The 22,345-nt window shown below is 37.6% G+C and overlaps 1 protein-coding gene across 2 annotated transcripts in view; it reads right to left on the bottom strand.

The window, feature by feature from the left end:
- Window positions 1–22,345, bottom strand: part of TBC1D5 (TBC1 domain family member 5) — a 316,356-nt gene that overhangs the window by 149,030 nt on the left and 144,981 nt on the right. For both annotated transcript variants that reach the window (XM_066194787.1, XM_066194779.1), the window contains exon 5: window positions 5,953–6,019. In XM_066194787.1, the coding sequence (XP_066050884.1) occupies window positions 5,953–6,019 (67 nt within the window). The remainder of the gene's footprint in view (window positions 1–5,952; window positions 6,020–22,345) is intronic.

Below are 22,345 nucleotides of genomic sequence, written 5' to 3'. Positions count from 1 at the left end.
AAATGAAGAGCAAACTAAAATTGTCACTGGATTTCCATGGATTTTAAAAATTACCATTTTATCTTCCATGGTCTCTCTTCACAATCTAAGTCTTTCCTTCTTGCAGCCAATCCATAAAAAAGCATTCTACCAACAAAAGATGTTGGTAACTCAATCCTTCCTTTCTGATTCTCTGTCAAAAGCATCTCAAGCTTTAAGTAAATGTCTTAAATTTGCTTTTCCCTATTACATTGAATAAAACCAGAAAGCAAGTCTATATTGCCATTTCTATGTCTTTAGAAAGTAATACAATTTTCACCGGAAAAATTTAGAAAATCCACCATTTATGTGTGTTGAAATGTTTGTACCTTAGAAAAAGTTACTGAATATAGGTTTTCAGTTCCTTAATAACATTTTATTCTTCCTTGTTTTATGATATCCTTCACCAGTTCCTTAGGACACCAGGCAAGGAAATCAGCCAGGATCAGCTATGGAAGGAAAAAGTAAATAACAGAAATTTGACAAGAGAGAGATGGGAAGTATGTAAGTCTCCTTAGAGGGGGAAAGAAAAGGAAAGTAATTTTAAAAGAATTCAGAGAACATCAGAAATCTTCTAAGCTTTTAATAGGTATGACAGTGATTTCCAGAATTTGGAGTAAAAAAACCTGTTGGAGGAAACCTGTGACCACTTGCAGTCACTTCCTCTTGCTGGAAAAAGGAGATCTGCAAGATGGAATTCCTAACAATGTCACAAACACTGACAAAATGAGAGTACCAGCACAGACTACCACATCCAGAGAAAGATTCTTAGCAGATTATGAACATGATCTTTCAGAAGAATCAAGGAGAGTTTACATGCTCCCAGACAAAATTAACTCATATTGAAAAGGCCTCTTTGCACATAAATGGCATCAACTGAAACAGCGTCTAGCAAATGGTTTAGGATAAAACAAACATAGATGCCAGTTCTACTACTTCCTTGTGGAAAGAGGGAAAGGATGCAAGTGCTGTGAATTCTTCTTGCAGAATGGAGTGGAGTGGCAGTGACAATTTCACTGCATTGCCCTCTGTACCCAATTTTTCTTATCTCAAAATAATCAAAAACCCCACAGAAACAAGCTTGTTCTTTACATCTCTTGATTATGTGTGCACATACAGTGAACAAATTCAGGAAAAATAAGATTATAATTGCACAGGAGTAACTTAAAACAATAAAGTAACATTGTCTGTGTATGAACAAGACTAGTGACTTAAAACAATAAAGTAATATTGTCTGTGTATGAACAAGACTAGATAGGCTTGTGTAAATGGAAAAGGGCTGCTTCCTAATAGACTAAGATAAACCTTTCATAAGGTGGAGGTATGTAAGTTGCACACACCTTCACACCATGTTTAACATGTAAGGACAGAGGCTATGTAGCCACTTCTGGTTCAACTGCCAACAAAAGCCCCGGGTCAAAGGGCAACCCAACTGTTTACAGCACCACTTCTAGAAGTGGGAAGAACCAAGGAGGAACAGCTTGCACCCCTTGCCGTCTTTCTTCCTTACGCTCAGTGTCAGCCCTGCAGTTGGCTGGCACACAAGAAACGCCTCAGCCAGCAGGACCACATTGCCTTTTTGCATCAAGGAAGGAAACATCTGGTAAGCAGAATCTGTAAGAAGGCAGAGGGAGAAAAATAGAATACAAAAGTCTTCCTTATACTAGGTCCTCTGCCTGTTTGAAATACGAGCGGAAGAAGGAATACACCTTGTCTACACAGCCCACAGCTTTGAGCAATCATCACTTACCATGGAATTTAAGCCACAGAGGAAAGAACTTTATCTTGATACATGGGGTAAGAATTAAACTTACATATATGTGCAGAGATGTATTAAAAAAATATCCAACATAGCAGCCATGGGTCTCTGAATCACAGAGTTGAGTGAAGTTAACAACACAAGTATGAAAAGTGAGTTTTCAGGTATGAAAAGTGTGCTTTTTTAAGGCTACATATTTATTAGAAGCAGTATTAATGTATGAATCCACCTTGAAAGAAAATAAGTGTCCTTGAGATGTTAGATTCTATCAGCCAAATTGAATGCCTGCATCAATGGCTCTCCCTAAAAGTCATAATTAGGTCATTAAAATATATTTAGAAAAATAGCCTGTAAAATAAAGTTAAAAAATACTCACCTTCATTTTATTTCATAGGTCACTGTTATACCATCTAATAAGATAATTAAAAACATGCAAGCAGCTGGTACTGAGGCTAAACAGATTAATGTAATAGTCTGTAGTCATATGTGCTGGCAAGGGGTTCACCTCTTTGGCGAGGAGAAGGTCAGCTGCCCTTGGGAAGGGAGGAGAAAGATAGTATTTCTACTTTCCAGTGGCACTGCATTGCAGATACTGAAACTAAAGACCCACATCTATTTTCCTTTTCCTTTTGGTGAAGCCCAGACCATTTGGACATCCAAAAAAGGCTTTAACCATAGCAGTAAAATAATACCGTAGAGCAGAGCTCAAATGTTTCTCTAAAGTTTCTTACATTTAAAAGCTGAAAGTGATAATATGTCTAAATCCTTGTACAAATGTTTCTGATAGTGAACTTCTAATTTTGATGACATAGTTCTAGGAAGTAATTTTCATAATTTCTTATTAGTAAAGCTTCTTCCCAAGTACACAAATAATAGTTCCATTAGAGCCTAAAGACCAGCTAGAAAATTCTCTGTAACCTGACAGGACTTACTCACAAACTCAAAGAATATTTAGAAATATGTCAGTCACATGTACTTTTCACTCACATTACTTACAAACGTTATGACCTAAAGGGAAATGCTCATTATCTGAACACAAGCAGCATTAAATCTGTGCTGTGATCAACACAAGCAAGAGTCACAAACTCTAAGGTGACACCTTCATATTAAAACCACACAAATAGTTCTGGAGCATCATAAATATATCAGAGAATAATGATATGTCATCCTTTATTAACACACACACTTGGAATCTTGTACTGGATAGTGTAAAATTGTCCTTTAAAATAGAAAATGTGGGAATCAAGCAGCCTGTCCTGGGGCTTATTTTTTATTGTGGTAACAACTTTTTTAAGAGCCCTTTAATAACAAAACTTACCAATATTCAAATATTTTTGGAGTCATCTCTGCTAATTAGATTGTAAAGATCTATTAATGATAAAGCAACTTTTGTTTTAGCTAAAATTTTCAATACAAATTTTTCATGTATTAACCTTCTGCGTGCATGACATCTACCATGATCCAAAGATGCCTTTGCCTCTTTTATGGCAAAAATTCATTAGTTGGTCTCATTAAAATATGATAGATTGAAATGCATTGGGTAAACAAGATTATCATTAGTTTTACCAAATTACTAAGTTACTAAAACAATATTCCTTGACAGTATCTTAAAATAGGTCAAAATCTCTAATGGCATCTTAAAGAAATAACAACCTTTTACCATCCTTACCTTTCAAGGCAGTTTAGGATTCCCTTTCATCTTTCATAAGGTATTGGATGCTCATTTTTACTTAACATGCAGTCCAGAACTATAACTATCAAAACAATATCCAACCCAACCATCAAATTTACAGCCAGTCTCATTAGATGACAGGAATTTCCACTGAGCAACCAATATACATTTCACACCTCAAGCGCTACTACTAAATAATGGTGACAGCTTGACAGCTATGAAAAGTCAGAGGTTACTTTTACATATATGTATACATATATATCTCCCCAATACACATACACACTATATATCTTTTTTACTATCTTGCCTTTAATTATATCGGTAATACTTTGGCAATGAGATATGGGACCCCTTCTAAAAGACTGATTAACTTCAGTTTTCTAAGTTGGGCTGTAATCCTCTCTGACAGAATATGAGTATTATTCAGTGGAATTTGTAGCCAATGTCATATTTATTATATGCACTTTGGACTAAGGAATACAGAGATACAAAGACCAGCCTTTACCTCCACCTAATCTGTGGAGCATTAAAGAGGCACAAAGGTTTAGGCTGATTGAGGGAAAAGGTACCATGCTCTGTTTTCTCACTTATTTCTAGCTGTCCATGCTAGCTACATTCTCTGCATTGGCAGTGATACCATGTGAAGCTTTGGCAGGAGGATACTGAGAATGAAGTCATCACAAAGCCCTCCCTATGAAGAATGAACAGGTTGGGCTGGGTTAGCTCCCTGGACTAGCTCCCTGAGAGGTAAGTGCTACTGCCTGAGTGGAACAGGGATGAGAAGAAGGGCTCAGACCCCAGCTCCACAGCTCACACGCTCATGGAACCAAAGTCTAGCTAGAGTTGCCTGCTTCTTCTTCAAGTGTTGCCACTTGGCAGGTACAAAAGCTGGTGCTTGTGTGTTGGTGACTTTCAGGAATAAGTTTACTGGCTTTAATGGCAGAGACAGCTCTCAACTTTCTTTTGCTGCTCTGTTTAAATTCTATCCTGCCCATTTTTGAAATATTGATTTGTGGTCTATCTACACATGCCTCTCACCTAAAAAACATGAAGATTATCTTGGGTGGTATTTTTCGGCCCTTCTTTTAAGTTAGACAGTATGAAAACATGAAAATGACAAGAAACAGAGTCATGCAGAACCCTAAAATGGATCTTCTAATATATTTTATCGAAGTGGATATACTATCTACCCTAGAATAGTTTTATACCATCACAAAGTAGGTTTCATTAGAGTCAACTTACTAGGATACAGAAAACTGTAAGGATACCTAAATCAACCCACCCCAGTCCCACTTTGTCCCTGCAGGCACACGCTTTGTTCCAACCTTGCTCTTAGTCCGGAAGCTTCCTCTGGGTGTGTGAATGGCAGCAAACTCTTTGCTGTTCCCTCTAGGTCTTTATAAAAAGTCTTTCTTTTCAACATCCTCGACACCAGGCTGTTTTCTCCTTGCTCTCCTTGGCAATCTCTCTGTCTCCAGCCTGCAACAGGTTTTCCAGCACTGTGTCCCTCCCTGCCACCCCACGCCTGAGGCTCCCCGTGACCAGCACAGCTCACTGCCTGCACCATGGTGCAACATTCCCACCCAGCCAGCTGCAACCAGGACAAGGAGAACAGGCAGGTTCCTCCTGCCTGCCTGCACCTCTTTGAAGTAGAGATTCCAGCAGAGCACAAACCAAAAATGAAAAAATGCCAACCAACACAGTCCACTAAATGATTTGAAAATAATCATGTGGTAGGCTTGTTTTGTTTTACCATACTTAAACATGAAAATCAGATGCAATCCTTCTGGTTAGCAGAAATCACACTATTAATTTACTAGTCACAAAGACAAAAATTTTTTTGTAGTAGAGTCAGTATTTTGCAGGGTGAAAGATGAAAGTATACACCTGCTGATTAGCTTTCTGTGCTTTCAAGCACAAGACACCCTCAGGTATGTACCCAAACAAGATTCAAGCTCAATGACATTGCTGAAAAAAGTTTCTTTAACTGGTGTTTACTGCCAACAAAACTGAAATAATATTTTCCTGTCAAATAATCTCAAATTTAACTAATCTTGGCTTTGGTTTTTGACACGAAATAATGAGGAAGTAGAGCTCCATGTAGTCCATCGATCCAGTTGCTTTGGAGAAGATCAGAAAGGTGGTCACTGGTGAGCTGAATATTTCAACATTTAGCTTAGTTGCTCTGACTTCACTTTATTGAATACTTTGAAGGAACAAAAACCACAGAAAAAAAACCTCCTTAAAAATGTTTAGGTTTTCAAATATCTTGTATTTTCATAAGTTAAACATTTTGAACAACTTTCTAAAAAACCAATAATCCAGAAAATAAATTTTCAGATAATTCCTTAATTAAATACTTCATGCCCTTTTGTTCACTGTTTCAGTTTAGAGTCCACAACCTTCCTAAGGTATAGGATCTGTTCTTTTGCTTTAATAGATTATGCTTCCTATTATAATCAACCTTCTTAAAATTAGAAAATAAATATAAAAAATTACCAACCTGTAGGAAATAAAAGTTCCATCTGAATCTGAGGTGGGGGGAGTGCTTCCATTTTCATTTGATCCTCCTAATACAAAAATAAGAGAAAACACCTTTGTTGTAAGACAATCTCTGATATGAACACAATACTGATGACAACTGCAACTGATTTTACCTTGTATGGTAACTTCAGTTACAACAAAACTCATCTAAAACTTACATAGACAAATCTCAACTTTACCTCTTCCAATTCTTACAGCCATTTAACTAGACCAAGTTGAAACCGGAGTCTGAATGTTCTGAAAATATGATACTTAATTTCACTTAAAGTTTTGATTGAGGCCCTTCTCAAATTATTAAACACAATTTAACTAGTACAGGGTTACAGTAGTACACCATATAAGTAGATGAGCTTGATTTCACCAACATTAAGTCAAAAAATGTAAAAGTTCATCTGTTTTGTAAAAGATTCTGAGCTGACTTTGTGATACCAGGTGGTTTTTGTTTGTTTGGTTGGTTGGTTTTGGTTGTTTTTGGTTTTTTTTTTTTTTGTAATAGCATAAGTTCAAAGCTTCTCTGAAAGTACCTATTAAGACGTCTGCCAAACATCTTAGTTTACGTCTTGTGGGCTGGTGATACATAGAACAGTGATGTTGCTAGAAATCAAAGATTACAAGGAAGTTTTCGTTCTATAACTTTGTCTATTGAAAGACTTCTAAAAGGCAGGAGTCATGTATTTTTCAAAGCAAATTTATTCTTGTCCTGTTTTATACTGTTCATTCTTGCCCTGTAATTTAGCTTGATAATTCTTCTATGTCGCTGTGTGCCTCCTCGGTTAATTTACAGGTAGCACTGCACAACTCTGCTCTCTGTTGTGCTGACTGAAACCAAGTTATTTCAGTCTTTTTTCTAAATGAGGATTCATATTTCCCATTTTCTTTAACTCAGTCCTTCTTACACATAGAAAAGGAGGGACAGACAGCATACTAAAAGTTCAGAGTTGATAATTTGGACAGTAGTTTTCTTCTCTGTCAAACAAATCCTGCTCGATACAGCCGACAGTCACGCCGCTGCATCCTGCAGTTTCACAGCCATCCTTAACCAAACATGCCTGCATATTTACTCTCCATTTTTTATTTACAAAAAGAAGTTTTCAGTTTACACTAAAAATTTTTGCTAGTGCAATACTGTAGTTCACATGATGTCAAGCTGTTTGCAGTCCTATTTTCTTCAGAAACCACCTGAATACGCTATTTGCACTGGCACTAGATATTACCTGCCAATAATTATACTTAATAAAAGTCTATCAGATCTCATTCTGTGGCAAGACAATAAATGAAAATATTGGATAAGACTGGTTCAGCCCCAAGCTTCACTAAAAAGAATTCTTCCATTAAAATCTGCATTTCTGTATTCATCCTAAAATTACTATATTTCACTAATCCCCATCATTTCTATTTCACAGAATCTCCTGTGACACTACATCAGATGGATTTCTGAGTTCCAGACAGACTTAATGTAATTCCTGAATGTATATTTAGAAAAGCAAGCAGGTTCGCTGGCCACAATGTCCCATTTAACAAAAAAAATCTGCAATAAAAGTTATGCCATTTGCTTTGCTTTTCTCTCTTACTTCTTTCTTAAAAACTTTCTTAAAGCCCTGCACAGATAATGGTCAGCCCACACAGGTGCTTTGCTATCACTTTTCTTTCCCCTGTTAATCTAAGTACAGGTACTATATTTCCACTCATCAGCCATGAATTAAAATACTAAAAATTGTTCCATGCAGCAGCATTTGTCAATATTCCTGAAGTCTGCAAGTCAGATTATTAGCTCTGCTAATTTACAGTATCCACCCAACACTCCAATCTATTTTATTGATTTTTTTTCTGGCCTTTGCTTGAAATTCCATCTTTATTGAAAATTAAATATTTTCCTTTTCGGACCATAGCTAGATTACATTTAGTATTATTTGTCCATTCACACTGCAGAATGGTACTGGTTTTCTTTCCTAGCGACCTTCTTTAAGTCAAGTAATGTTTTCTAGTTTATTTAAATTCTCATCTTATGATCTGATTCAACTTAATTTTTGCTGATTGTCACTATAACCCACATTTTCTGATATCCAGGATGTGGCCTTCTTCGCAGATCAAGCTGCTTTCATTTTTTTTGAGGATCTTTGCTTATTTCAGACATTCCTTTAAAAATACTTAATCATTCCCTTTGGCATAGAACTTCCAAGTGTTTCTTTTCTCATTTAATTTGGAATGCAAGGTTTTTTATTAACTTTTGCACCTTTGTCTAAAATAAATCCCAAACCTCTACTACATCTTAGTCAAAAATCACTCAGTCCAGTTGATTTCACTAATTAGCTCTCTCCATTTATTTTGAAAATGGAAATCCTACTTAATCAATCTGCTTTTTGTTTACTAAATTTAACTAAATTAACAACACCAGATATTTCATCCAGGAGCCGACCCTCCCGTTATTAATAACCATCTGTTCATTTTTTTTTCTCATATCTTGTAAAATAGTCTCCCATATTGGGACAATTTTCAGTAATATGCTTTTTCATACATTACCCATCTCCACATCCGATCCTGAGCATTCAGAGAAATGACTGAACTCTGTTCAGTCTCTGTTAAAGCCATATGGCCAGGTGCAGTGATACTGGGCAAGTGCTACAGGGACACAGCACCCCAAAATGGGTCCTGAATGCACTACTGCACTTCATTTATGGTCAAACTAAGAATTCACCTACCAGACTAGTCAGACAAAAACAACCCTTATTCACAACGCTAAGTTGATACACTGAAAAAGTATCTTTTCAAGAATAGCAACATTATCTTCCTCCTTTCTGAAGAAAGATCTTTGGGACTATTTCAAGAAATGCATGGAGTTTATCATCTTTCAACAAAACCATTTGTCCTCCTTGAAGAGCGAACAGGACTTTGCAAAGAAAGCAAGGATAATAGTTATTCTTTCACCAGGACCCCCACAGCTGGTGGGATCCTGGGTCTGCTACATCCACTGAGCTGTTCTTCACAAACTACTCTAAGTGCAGCCTGCTTTATTCTGAAGACAATAATTTTCTTTATTGAAATGATTGCAAAAATAGTTTAGCATTTTTAATTTTATATCCATTGTTAATAAATCTCATAATCATACAAGTTACTGTCTGAGTGATTTTTTGTGAGCCACTTTTGCTGCCTCATCATATCATTAGCAGCAGCTACCAAAATTAGATAGGGCTAGGTGTATTCAGCTCTCAAACCCAGGATTTAATGGAACAGACCCTTCTGTAATTGCTCCTTGCTCTATCCTCTTTAAGATGCGTATGTCTGTTATGACACCTTGAAAGATTATTAAGATGTCATTCACTGATAAAAATCATAAAGCAAAGAGCAAAGTATTCATTTTCTTAACAGAAGACTCCCTAAATTTTACCTAGTTTTATCCAAAAGGCTTTTTAGCAAATCCTATCAAGTTTCCATAGTTAGTGATATAGAGGACAAATGAGACTGCTGCTTCACTAACTAAAGACATTAAGGTGTGGGAATCCATGGCCCTGGATCACCTCTCCTCAGGAAAGTTCCAGTTACTCCTCCTGAAAGATATGGTGAACTCCCAGTAGAAGAGATGTACTACTTCTATCTTCACTGATAATGACCCAAATTTCTGATAAAATTGGATGTATACTGAACAATTATGAATATAAGATTAATGATGCTAGTAAAAAAAATTGTGGTCCCCTTAAAAATTGATTCAGTATTATCCTAATCTTTAATTTCCTTCTGAAACTCAATTATGGGAAGAAGGGTTTTGCTGAAGAAACAGAGAATGCTCTAGTAAACCTGCCATGGACTTTGGGAAAAGCTTTCCTGACTTCAAATGCACAAGCTAGCGGGAAAAAGGGTAAAATAAATCCTGCCACACTCTCAGAGGAAAGGGAAACGAGCAATACTGTAACAAGCACCTGTATCAAAGTATGGCTTTCAGCACTAGAGCAGTTACTGGTTTTAATACAATAATAAAATAAGGCTGTACCCTTCCAAAGGGCCTGAAAATTACCAGGATTGCTGCATCTTTAACTGCAGCAACTCCCTCTCCTGAGAATGAAAACTTTCTCCCGAAATTGCCTCACTTTAGTGAAGTCTGTTCTTGTGCACAGAGACCAAGGGCTAAAGGGAGCTGGGACTTGGGCAGCTGGGACCTGACACTGCTGGACACAGCTGAAGGCTGTTTCAGGAAAAGTTGTGTACTCAAACTTGACACTTTCACTAACTTATGAAAATGAACATTTCAAATGCTAGCTTCTTAGACTTCTGAGATACATGGAGAAGGATTTGAAAACTGTACACTTGCTAGGGCACTAGATTCATCCAGAACACGTGTTTGTCACATGCAGTAACTGTTATCTTGTCAAGAACATATTTGAGATTATAGGCACAGCATAAAATGGGAGAACTCAGAATAAGGAAGATGCCTTCACTTCCTGAAGATTATCTGAAAAATATGTGTAGAAATTGTAACAAGAAGCCTGATGGAAACTTGCACGCCTTTTTTTTATTATTATTTTTTTTTTAACAGGCTATTGCACTGATAGAATCACAGAACTATTTAGGCTGAAAAAGATTTGTAAGATCATCGAGGCCTAACACTAACCCAGCACTGCCAAGGTCAGCATTAAACCATGACCCCAGGTGCCACATCTTTAAAAAAAAACAGAAATCTTTTAAATACCTCCAGGGATGGGGATTCAACCAATAGGATATTTTCTCAGAGAAGAGCTTTTTCAAGGTGCAGTGCACAGTTTCCACTTCAGGTAATAAGAAGAAACTGGACAGCATTTCAAAGCCCCAATTCACAGGTGGGAAGACACTCTGGGTATCCTTCAGGCACAATGAACACTGAGCTGAAGCATGTGCTCAGCAACAGTAAAAAAGCATGTGAAGAGTGATGTAGGGATCAGACATTTCTCCCTCATCTCTTTCATTATGTCCTGAAAACAGCAATTTCCTGTGAGATGTAAATATTCAGCACTGGACTTTTTAAGGAGAAGGGGTGGGATACTGTCATAACCAGCTGCAAGTCCACGAACACAAGAAGCTTGAGTGACATGGCTTTGCTTGATGGCTGCACTCCTAATTAAAAAAAAATCAAACTCATTTTTTTTTTCTTTTGAAAATATACTTTGATACTGAGGAATTGTCTTTAAGAATATCCATATTTCTGCATGCATGTACGCATGCACATATGCATGTCTGTATGTGGGCACGTGTATTTATGTGGTGCAAACCAATTTACCAATCACGTGTCACCTATGAAAGGGTTTTATGGCTGGGAGTTTAGGAATTTGTGATAAAAGTGATCCTACTTAGGTAACCAAACTGTGCATTTCCTTGCTCACATATGTCGTAATGGAGACAGATCCTTCTGTCGACCTGTTTGCACTCTGCTTAATGCTTTCCTTTGTATTCTAATCAAAAGTTAAAATGTTGTTAAAACACAAGATTTATTTAACACTTGTGAAAATTTAAGTTGATATAAACATTTGATCATTAATGTAGTGTTTTATGATTAGAGACAAGTCAAATTTTAACACAAATCTATGCCTGCAGTCTAAGGTTGTCAATTCTTATAACATGACTTCAAAATTCCATGCTATATTAATTTTCAGCATATTTAAAGGCTTAATAACTTAATGATTTATCCAATTTTAATTTATACTTTCAAAACCACTTTGAACAATCTGAGGTGCCACTGGAGATCACAACAGTGGTCCTGGTTAAGTCAAATAATAATTATAGCGCTTTCACTTTAAAGATGAGATTATTTTTAATTATTGAGTGAAGTACTTGAGGTACCATACTTATATAATTACGCTACTCATTAAATGGTTATTGAAAGCTGAAATGTAATTTTAATGACAGCTACCTATTTTTCTTTGCACACTTTATAGATGACAGATCAGTCAGGAATTCTAGTTTGCTCAAAAAATCCTTGCAGCTGCACTGGTTCTTTCAGGTGTAAAACAATTAAGCTGTTCTTTTAAAAAAAATTTAAACTTTTTTTTTTCCTCAAATGATATTGATATAATATACAGAAACTAGCAAAAATAGAACAATAAAGCATGGATATTTTTCTTCTTCACAATAATATCAAAATGCTGGCCATTAACTATATAAATTCCAAACAATATCCCCTCCAAAACAGTGACAATACAAATATGGAAGAATGATTTTAGTCAAAATGTGTTCCTCATATAATACAAACAACAAAAAAAATTGCTTAACAGATTGCAGACCTTTATTGTGAGTATAAAGGGGTAATCAACATACAATAAGCATTTTACTATGCATTAAAACTATATATAATACCATGAGATTTCTTTGCTTTTTCAAACATCAAGGTTCACAACTCTTCAAACATAAAATTCTTTTGTACTATTTACTCCACAGATAGATATTCATCAGACTGATCTGGATAAAATTTATTCTAACGTGTAGGCATCTCTCACAATTGACACTACATAGCTGTCGTCTCAGAAATGAGCACCTAAACACTTATGCTCTGTATCTTAAGCCTTTATATGCGATGTTTGAAATTCAGGGTATTTTCCCGTTGTTTCAAAGACCTGTGTCTTGTCCAAATTAAGCTTTCCTTTTTCACAACGAAAACCAAACAGAGGAGTAAATTTGTTTCATTAACAATATTAAAGCAAAGATTTCTGAGTTCGCTGTATGGGGAAAAGGCAATAAAGTTTTGAAGAGGGAAAAACTGCTTTGTTCCTTCAATCCCCTAGTTGAAATTAATTATAGCAAATGTTTATGAAAACATCTGTTCCATACAGTTATAAATTCTTAATTTTAGCTTGGGCGATTCCAAGCTCCGCTATTATTTGAAAGAGAACAGTCTGACAACCGAAAGGTTTACAAAAGAGCAGAAATTTGTATTTCTACAGCACCAAATACGCAGTTTGGAAAGTCTTCGGGATCTCAGCAGCAAAGAAAAAATACAAAAAGGCTAAGACGACTGAAGCTTTCTGATGTGGGTCCGCTGATAGACCAAAATGGAAGGCGGCGGAGGGGGAAAAAAAAAATGAAAAGAGAAGGAGAACTAATCCAGAAAACATACGGCAATTCGAGATTTTGCTACATAAAGCGAATGTTTAAGAAGTGAAACGTCGCGGAGCTGCGGCTTTCCGCGCGAGGGCTGCGGGCGGGCAGCCGGGCGCTGCCGCGCGTTGCCAAGAGAGGGCGCCGCAGAGTTTGGGAAGCGGCGGCCGCGGCCGCCGGCGGCTCCGGGAGGGCTCGGCCGCCCCCGCCCCCGCCGCGGGCTCGGCTCGCCCGGCCCCGCGCAGCCCCCGGCGGGCCCCTCCCGACCCCGCGAAGCGCGGCCCCCGCGCAGCCCCCGCGCGGCCAACGCACCCCCAGTCTGCCTTTCAAGGGACTAAATGGAGCGCACTCGGAGCGGCGTACAGCAACTGTAAATAGTGCCTTCAGCTAAAGAATTAAGTGCACTGCACTTCTGATATTTATGAAATAATTATTAGGCCGGAAAGCTGGAGAACGTTTCACTCTCAGCGAGTTCGGTTTTCCTAAATAAATACGACGCAACTTTTGGGTGAGCAATCTTTCACGTACAAACCTGGCTCTCTGTCCCTCACTTCAAGTTCATTTGGCATTAAAGGCACACTTTGAATGCACGCGGCACAGATCTCTGATAGCATTTCACTTTTATCAGCTCTGCCCTAAAATATTATATTTTGCCGCGAATGCGATAGAAACCTATACACTTTGATAATTACTGATATGTGAAGATAATGAATTGTGAAACGACCTAATGAACTTGCTATTTGAAGTACAAAAGTCTTAGGTTGAAATACTTTGTTTAATCTTCAGTATGGACATGGAAAAAATATATTACAGTTAATTACAGTGTTTTTTCCCCTTGAAGCTGATTTGAATTATTAAAGGAAGGCAATTGTAAAGCACAATATAGGACCCGCAGAGATGCCAGTCTTGCGACAGTGGAAGCTGGTCACATTTGGAAGCAGGTAAGGAACACTGGCACCAAGGTGCAAAATCAAAGCCTGTTTTAGCCCTGCTGAAAGGTGTTTCAACAATATGACAGGCAGACACATTGGTTTCCGTTTAGGAAAAAAAAAAAACCAAACTTCTGGAGATAATATCTTGTACCACATATTGCTCAAACCCTGTCTTTTGGATTGCTGACTGATGACAATCAAGTGGCACCGTCCATGATCTTTGCTTATAAAATCACAATTGCGTGTGTGTATATGCATGTATGAGTAAACTCAGTGTATTTTCCAGGCAACACCCCCGTTTGAAACAATTTTGTCTATGCACTTCTGCTTAAATCAAGACGTGGAAGTAAGAGGGTTTCCATTTTAAGTGAAACTGCTTCTGAGTGTTCACAAATCTAAACACTCAACCCTGTCATTAGTTTAGTCTGTAAATTAACATGCCACCGTTCCCCATGTAAAATGTATGTGTGAAAAAGTGTGGATGGGAAAAGATATACAAGGGTCTAGATGACTGATTCTGAAATTAGAATGTAGCATGAGTGTTTAAGAAATGTAGTCCCATGCAGCTCAATTTAAAATAAATTCAACAATAAGTACATTCAAGGGACTTATTTATAATATTTCTTTTCCTGTTGAAGCCTCTGCATTTACCAAAATAGACTGAGCTATACTCTGTACTCTAAACTCTAAAACCAATATAATACACAGAGTAAGAAATTTTACTCGAAGGGCACTGTGCTAATTCATAAGAACGCTTCCGAGGAATTCCCAAGTGCTTGCAAGTTACCAAAATCCCAAATACTTTATATCCAGATGTGTTTTAATATCATCTCTCTAGGCATGATGGGAAGGAAGGAAGTTTAACTGATGCAAATAGTGATTTAAACACTTCAGAAAATGCATGTACATGGAAAAATAGTTTGACTTCCCATTTAGTGGGAAGCACACAATACTAGCTTATATAAGCAAATGTGACTTCACTGAAGTCGATACACATTTAGTCCAGTAATGCCTGAACTGAATTTGCTACCAGCAGCAATAAGACTTGTAGAACAAAAAAGACCACAGAGTAAGGTAAAAGGTGATTCTTCTAAGTGTTTTCCAGTTATTTCTCCCAGTGCACCTGTCTTTGGTCTGTAGTATACTATGTCCACTTCTGTTCATATGCTCAGTACTAGAACCTGTCTCTGCTACATAGTCTGGCTGACTATTTATCATGTGTTACCTACACAAATTCCTAGGTCATCTCACCAAGCATGACTCAAAGGACGCCAGGATAAGATACAGACATTTTGGTGTAGTCTGACTGAAGTGGAAACTGTATACCTAATAAATAATATAATCTCTAACTTGAGTAAATTCTTTAACAGCACACACAGTTTTCAAAATCACAAACTGGCAAAATTAGTAAAACAGAGGATAGAGTAATCCAGTTTAACTAGGGACAAGCAGCATAACTAGACTTTGCACAGAAAAAAAAAAAATCTTAGAAGCTGCCTGGCATCATTGCTAGGAATTTACACCCTGATGATATACAAATGCTGAGCGACTTATACTTGCATCCAGAAGAATTTAGCTAATTTTAACTTATAAACAGCCTAAAAGGCCTTTGAGCTATAAATCGCAATAAACTAAAGATGGCAAAAGGCAATAAACATGAGTTAATGACTCAGCATCCTCCTGAGATAGCACTGGTCATGCAGCTTTGCTTAATCTTAGACATGCACAATCACTATAAAAGGTGGTCTCCAGAGACCATTTACACTGACAATAAGAAAAACACACCATCTCTTTACATCTTTGAAGGCCACTATCATCCTTTAACTTACGTCAATTACATCCTATTTTTAACCACATTTTTATCTTATAGATTGTTGCAATCCTTCTGTTTGGGATAATAAATCATATGGATGTATAGTCTAATTTTCATATTCAAAAGCAGTAATGCATATTCCATTGAGCTTAGGGAAAAAAAAATGAAGCAAAAAAAGATTGATCAGGAGGTTTCTAGCATTCTGTCATTTTTCCAAGATTAAATGATAGTAGAAGACAAACAAGAAAGGATTAAGTGCTCTTTTATTGAAATAGAATTGCCCTTTCAACAAGGAGCTAGCTGATTTTCAACTGAGAATAACAGGTTTATCAGGAGAAAAGCCAGCCTGGCCAGGGAGCCACGTGGCAGTGATATGCAGCCTCACCTCCTAAAGCTGGGGAGATGGTCTCATGATAACCAGGATCAGGAGCTAAAAAGAGCTTGGCTTCTTTACTGTTTCTTATCAAAGGACACTACTGCAGCAGGCTGATGGCTTACAGCATTGCTGATGGATGTGAAAGGCTCCTGAAAGCAAAATGTGCTCTCCTGGACCTTCTTTCTGGAGTGTTTAGGAACACAATGAAAATCATACCACTTTCCTTTACCCAGCACATGCGTGCAAAGACAGACAGCCTGAAATCAGAGGATCCATGTGGGTACTGTGGTGATGTGTGTAATTAGCTACTTGCTTGTCTGGGATGGGAAAACAGGTAGCATTTATGGCTAGGGGGCAACCAGAAAGAATAAAAAAGAATTTTGGAATAATAAATGAATAAAAGAAGAAATGGAAACATAGAAATTCGGGCACATGAGAAACTAAAGGGCAGAGGAGCTACTTGGCATCCAGTGGATGAGCTGGCACTACCCTTGAGGGGCTGCAGCAGAACCGCAAGGTTTGGCTCCAAGGAAGAGGGAACAGACAGGACGCTTCAAGTAAGGAAGTTGTCACTGAGATGCAAGACTGGGCAACACCTGGGCTTGCCTTAAATGCTACAGTTTTAAAAACACACAGTAAGAGGTGAAGAAAGCCCCGTGTGAAGGAATGTGGGAAGCTGCCAGTCTCTAAAATGTCCAGGGCCAGGGAGAGGCTCTTGGGGTCCTACAGCCTCCCTGTCATCCCAGCTCAGCTCTGACAACTCCTTCTAGCTGCAGTCTCCTCCTTCCCTACCACAACTCCCCTTAGCTCTGCTGGAAGCAGCCAGATCTGTAGGTCCAAAAGGCTATTTTGGATTTATATTAACATAAATTACAGAATAATAGATTAAATTAGTTAGAAATGGGATCCTGCTCACATCTATTCAGTAAAGAAGTTTTTAATAATGTAACTAAGTAACATATTTAAAACTATCTGGTTGAAACTTAAGACCTGTTCCAATACAGCAGAGTCCAGAGGTAGCAAAATTCAGAAACACACAGTTAAAAAAAAAATAAAAAAATCTATCTATCTATCTATCTATCTATCTATCTATCTATCTATCTATCTATCTATATCTATCATGTTACCTTCACTTTATGGCAGTACTAGTGCCTGACAACCTGGTAAGGCATCTGAGAAAAAAACCCAAAACCTGAAGACAACCAACACTGTCACAAGAACTCAAATACTCAATTACTGCTGCTGATGGAACAGCCCTTATCCTAATCAAATTAACTGTACAGGAGTAATATGTACCAGGAAGGGACAACTGAGCTTACAGCTGCCTAGCTTGGTTTTACAAGATGAAGCCAGAAAGCCCTGTACTACCACTGAGGCTGTGTAATTAAGGCTGTTAATTCTTGGAATACATTGTGCATTCAGAAGACCCATAACAGAGAGAACCTGAAATGGAGCAGTACCCTACATTTTCTATAAATTTCTCCAAAGAAAAAACATGTCACCAAACAGTATAGAAGAAGTACTGAGCTAGAGCTTTTAAGCTGCCAAATTGAAATATGCCAAAGCATAATGAAAACACTAGATTTTAATCAAAATTCTTGTAAATCAACCTTTAGGCAATTTGGAGAGTATCAGCTGTGCACTTTGCTGGTGCAAAAGCAGATGCATGTTGTGAATGACAGATCTAGAAAAATTTGAAGAGCAAAGGTATATATGCACTAGCAGTAAACTCTAGATGTCTAAGAGATGAAAGTCCACAGCTACATCAGAATATAAAAATATATCAAATTGACAGCAAGAATGACAAAACACTTCTATTTACTACAGTGCAAGGTGCTTTGTCAAACAACTATCACTTTGTTGTAGATATTGAGGAAAAAAAACCTCCCCACAAAACATTTTTGCCAAAGAGTATGTAATATATCACGGGACAGATTTCTGTTCTCCACCCTTGCCCTCCTTTGTGGAGGATGAGTAGTGTCAATCCCTAGTGGCACTTCAGAAGGGAACTAAGGATGCAAGTACAAAGCACTTGAAGACGTAAGAAATATAATACTTCTAAAATGCAAATGAGACAAGTATGACTAGAGTTTTCTCGTGCCTAACAACTATAGAGAAGTTTTCCAAAAGTTTGATGATTTGATTTACACAATAATTAGAAAAAATTATTTAGTAGTAGTCAATTCTTCCCAACAGTCCCCTCAGTTTTCTAAGACAAAAAACTTCCAGTATCTTTTAGCCAAAAAGAAAACAGTCTGTGTGCAAGGCAAAAATGTCACCCAGCATTGGAGAGATTCAGCGTTTTGATTTTGCATTTTTTGACCACATACCACCTAAGGAAAATGTGAGAAGGCATTTCATATTTGTAATTCATATTAAAACTCCAAAAATAACCATCTGGAGATCAACAGAACAGTCCCGAGGGTCTACAAATTCTAAAAGATCTTCCCTTTTCCTTCAGTTTCACCTCAATTTAGGACATGGGTGTGATTTGTTTTATGACAAGCGTGGTGCCTCTCTGTCAAGCTGGAGAAGAGAAAGTTTTGAACCAGAGACTTGGGATCTTCCATACTAGAGCTCTACATTCTCAGCAGGCTTCACACTGTTCCCCCCAACACTGCATCCAGACAGCACAGAGCTCATGTTAAAGGAATGGGTGTGCACCAGGTCATTCAGCATATCCACAGCGTGGTGTTAGAGACCCTGGAGGAGGTGCTGAATTTTCATGCATACTATGGGAGTGGAATTCCATACAATAGCTGTCTTACTCAAGTACAGGCATTATTTGACAAAGCACTCTATGCTGTGACTGCAGGTTGTAAGACAGAGCAAGAAAGAATATCTACGTCTGAACAAGGCTTCCATTTCCTCCCATTGGAATGACAGCGAATAAAGATGACAAAAATTACAGCATGTGAATACTGGTGTAATTACCGAATGGTTCCCCACATAATTATGCAAAACAAATCTATCCATAAGTTAATGTAGCCATTTTCTTTTTGAAACAGAATTTTCATGCCATCCATCAGTCACCCAAAAACACAAACCTTAGATGCCTTAAGTACACAGAATTTACTCATTTGGTCTGTAATACAAGCAATGCATGTGAGTAGAAATAAAGGTTTAATGAAACAAAATAACGTACTCCACTAGGGAAAACATATTTTGCCCAAAGAAAAAGCTAATGTAAATAAGTGGAGGCTTGACTATTTGATAAATATAGCCCCAAAGGTTGTATGTTTACTGAAAGAATATAAATATTGCAGGTGATGTAGATTTTTTTTATTTGACTAGAAACATTAATTGCTTTCTAAATACAATAATATTCTTTCAAACTGTGGGGTCTCATTTCTTTTACTGCAACAAGTAACCAATTACCTTACAAAAATGTTTACATTAATCACAATCACTCTATATTTTAGTTTTTATACCACCGATTTTATTTTTGCTTAGAACTGAACTCCCTCAGGCATTCTTTTGTGCCAACTGTTAATTTCTATCAGTGATAAAGTTCCCTTAAGCTTCTTTTAACATCTACTGGACATGACCTCATAAAATTTAATGCCACTCATTAACCCCAAGCACTTAACTTTACACAGTAATGTCAAGCATCTGACTTTTCGGTGCATGAGAAATCCAAGTGGGAACTGTTTGAGAGATACAAATTACAAATCACTTGAGTAGTAGAAAGAGCTGGAGTGAACAATATTAAAGGGTAAATCAAGACTTGTGCAAAAGTAGGGTTCTTGTGATGCCTTCTATCTAAAATTATAAAACATTTATACAAACAGGGGGGAGGCTGCAACATGATTGTTTTGGCTTGTGAGGGGACTGAAATTCAGAGCTGAGGCTGAATGCCAGGTTTTTAACACTGTCTGAAGCAAATATGATGTTTTCTTGGCTGTCCAGTGGCCTTCAGGCATTTGGGAAGAGCACAGGTTTTAGGATCACCTTACACTCTTCAAAGGACACACACCAGCGTGACTGGGGTAAGCCAGAAGAAGCAGTTCCTTCAAAGTGCTCACCCCTTTTTTCCTGCAACAGCCTTGCCTAGGTTTAGCTTTACAGTGTGGTTGTTCTTCTGATTTTGGTTATGTACCAAGAAAGCTCTCAGAGGGACAGCACTGTTTTTATTTTCCCCGAGATGCACAGATGGGTGATGTCTGCTTAACTCATTTAACCATATTTCCCAGTGGCTTCACACATGTTGGAGAAAATGTGGAAAATTCTAGAGGTGAATGAAAAAAAATACTTAACAACAATTTTCTGGCTTCTCTTGAACCATTCAAGGACATTTCTGTTGGGGAGTTGAAACTGAGTGACAGCCTGTCATGGCCCTGAGTGTAAAAAAAAAGGGCACAATGTTAGAAAAAAAAAAGTGGTTTATTTTGTATTTCTGTTGGCTCAAGGGGTATCTAGGCATCCTCTGTGAAAAAGGACAGTGCTATGCAGCTAGAAACATGGCCCATCAGAGTTCCTGATAGCAATCTGCTTATTCAGCTCTGTTATGAGAAGTCCCCTCCCCCAGACTGTACACAGGGTTTTGCTTTTTCTTGGTGTCACAGGCTGTTACATTCTGGGTTAAGCAGTTGATGCTGTTGGAGCAGGGATCAACTTAACATTTCTATACAAATTATACAAGGTAGCTATAAATTGCTGCATGAGAAGCCACGTGAGATTTGATGTGATGTCTCTAAGTGCTACAAGTTTATTTATTTTTCAGCAGCAAAAAGAGCTGGCTATCAGAACTAAGCGGTAGCTCCAGAATTTACTGATCTTAACTGGGAAATATATTCTCTGCTACCCCATAAATCTAAACAGAAGGAAGCTGTTTTGCTGAAGCTTTATCTCCACAGAAAGGTATCTCTAAGCAAAAGGTAGGTATGACAGAATTGAGGTTTTCACATGCAAACAATTGTGATCTCTGATACAAGCCCCATCTCCAATTTATCTGAATGACTATTTTAGCTGTAAACCACCCAGAACCAAAATCTACAGTCAATACACACACCATACTATTGAAAATGATTTTACATCTTGCCTGCCACTGGTCTAAGATCACTTTAGCATAATTACAGCTCGATGCAACATCAGTAAGTGTGCATCAGTTGGAAAAGTTTTTATTGCCTAATAGCAGGGAATGGTAATAAAGCAGATGTACACCGGGCCACATGACAATGGCAACCAATTGGTCTGTATTTGGCAAAGCAAAGTATTAATGTTTTATAAACACAATGTATGTTACACTTTTCTAACAATAGGGATGTAAATCTCTGCACAGCATAAACACTTGTGCTGATCAACACAGAGATACTGCTGTGATAGGTACTTTGAAGTTGTAGATAAGAGCTCAAGCTGTAAGATGCCAAAAAAATTGGAAGTTTATAAAGAATCACTGCCAGACTCTTAAATGTAGTAGCACTTGTGGGACTTTCTGTAATATAAATAGTAATTACCTTCAATGCAGAATGTATTTGCAAAAATAAATATACTGGTGCATATACCAAAACTCACAACTCAGTTTTCTATTTGAGAACCAAACTTTAAATCTGAAAATTGTGAGTAGAACAACCCCCAAAATAATCTTTTGCTCAACACCCCCTACCAGGCAGTGCCCAAATCCATGTCTCCATGTGCACGCACATACACACCCGCTCCAATATCCGTACGCAAACACGACAGTCCTGGTGCGAGGGCATCTACCCTGTAGACAATTCAATCAATCTCTCAAGTGACACTCACACGTGCCTGCACACACAAAAGCAGATGTGGCATTAAGATTTACAAAGTTATTGAAACTTTTAACAAGTAAAACGCATCTTTACTTAGCTACACCAGAATGAGGAATAAAGGGGTTTACATATGTTCCAATTCTAAACCTATCAATCAAACCCATGTTATTCCTTTGGGAGCTTATTTACATGCATATTTATCAGCCTCACATGCTAATTCCCTGCTGTTTTATGCCTGCGAGGCATGTTTATGAGTCATAATTGTTGATCTCATTTGATGTATTTCACTGAAGTAAGACATTATTCAGTTATGTGGCCTAATGTCAATGAATTACGATGACCTGATCTTCGAAATGCAACTTGCTCTTTAATTTTTATTAGAGCATTACTTATTCAGAAGAAGAAATACAGTAAAATGGAAGATCACATGTTTTTATAGCCAT

This window comes from Chamaea fasciata, unplaced genomic scaffold, assembly GCF_029207755.1.
Source record: "Chamaea fasciata isolate MVZ Bird 193981 ecotype frontalis unplaced genomic scaffold, bChaFas1.0.hap1 SCAF_1, whole genome shotgun sequence".
Lineage (NCBI taxonomy): Eukaryota > Metazoa > Chordata > Aves > Passeriformes > Sylviidae > Chamaea > Chamaea fasciata.
Note: the sequence above shows the minus strand (reverse complement) of the source record. Positions and strands in the feature narration are given on the sequence as shown.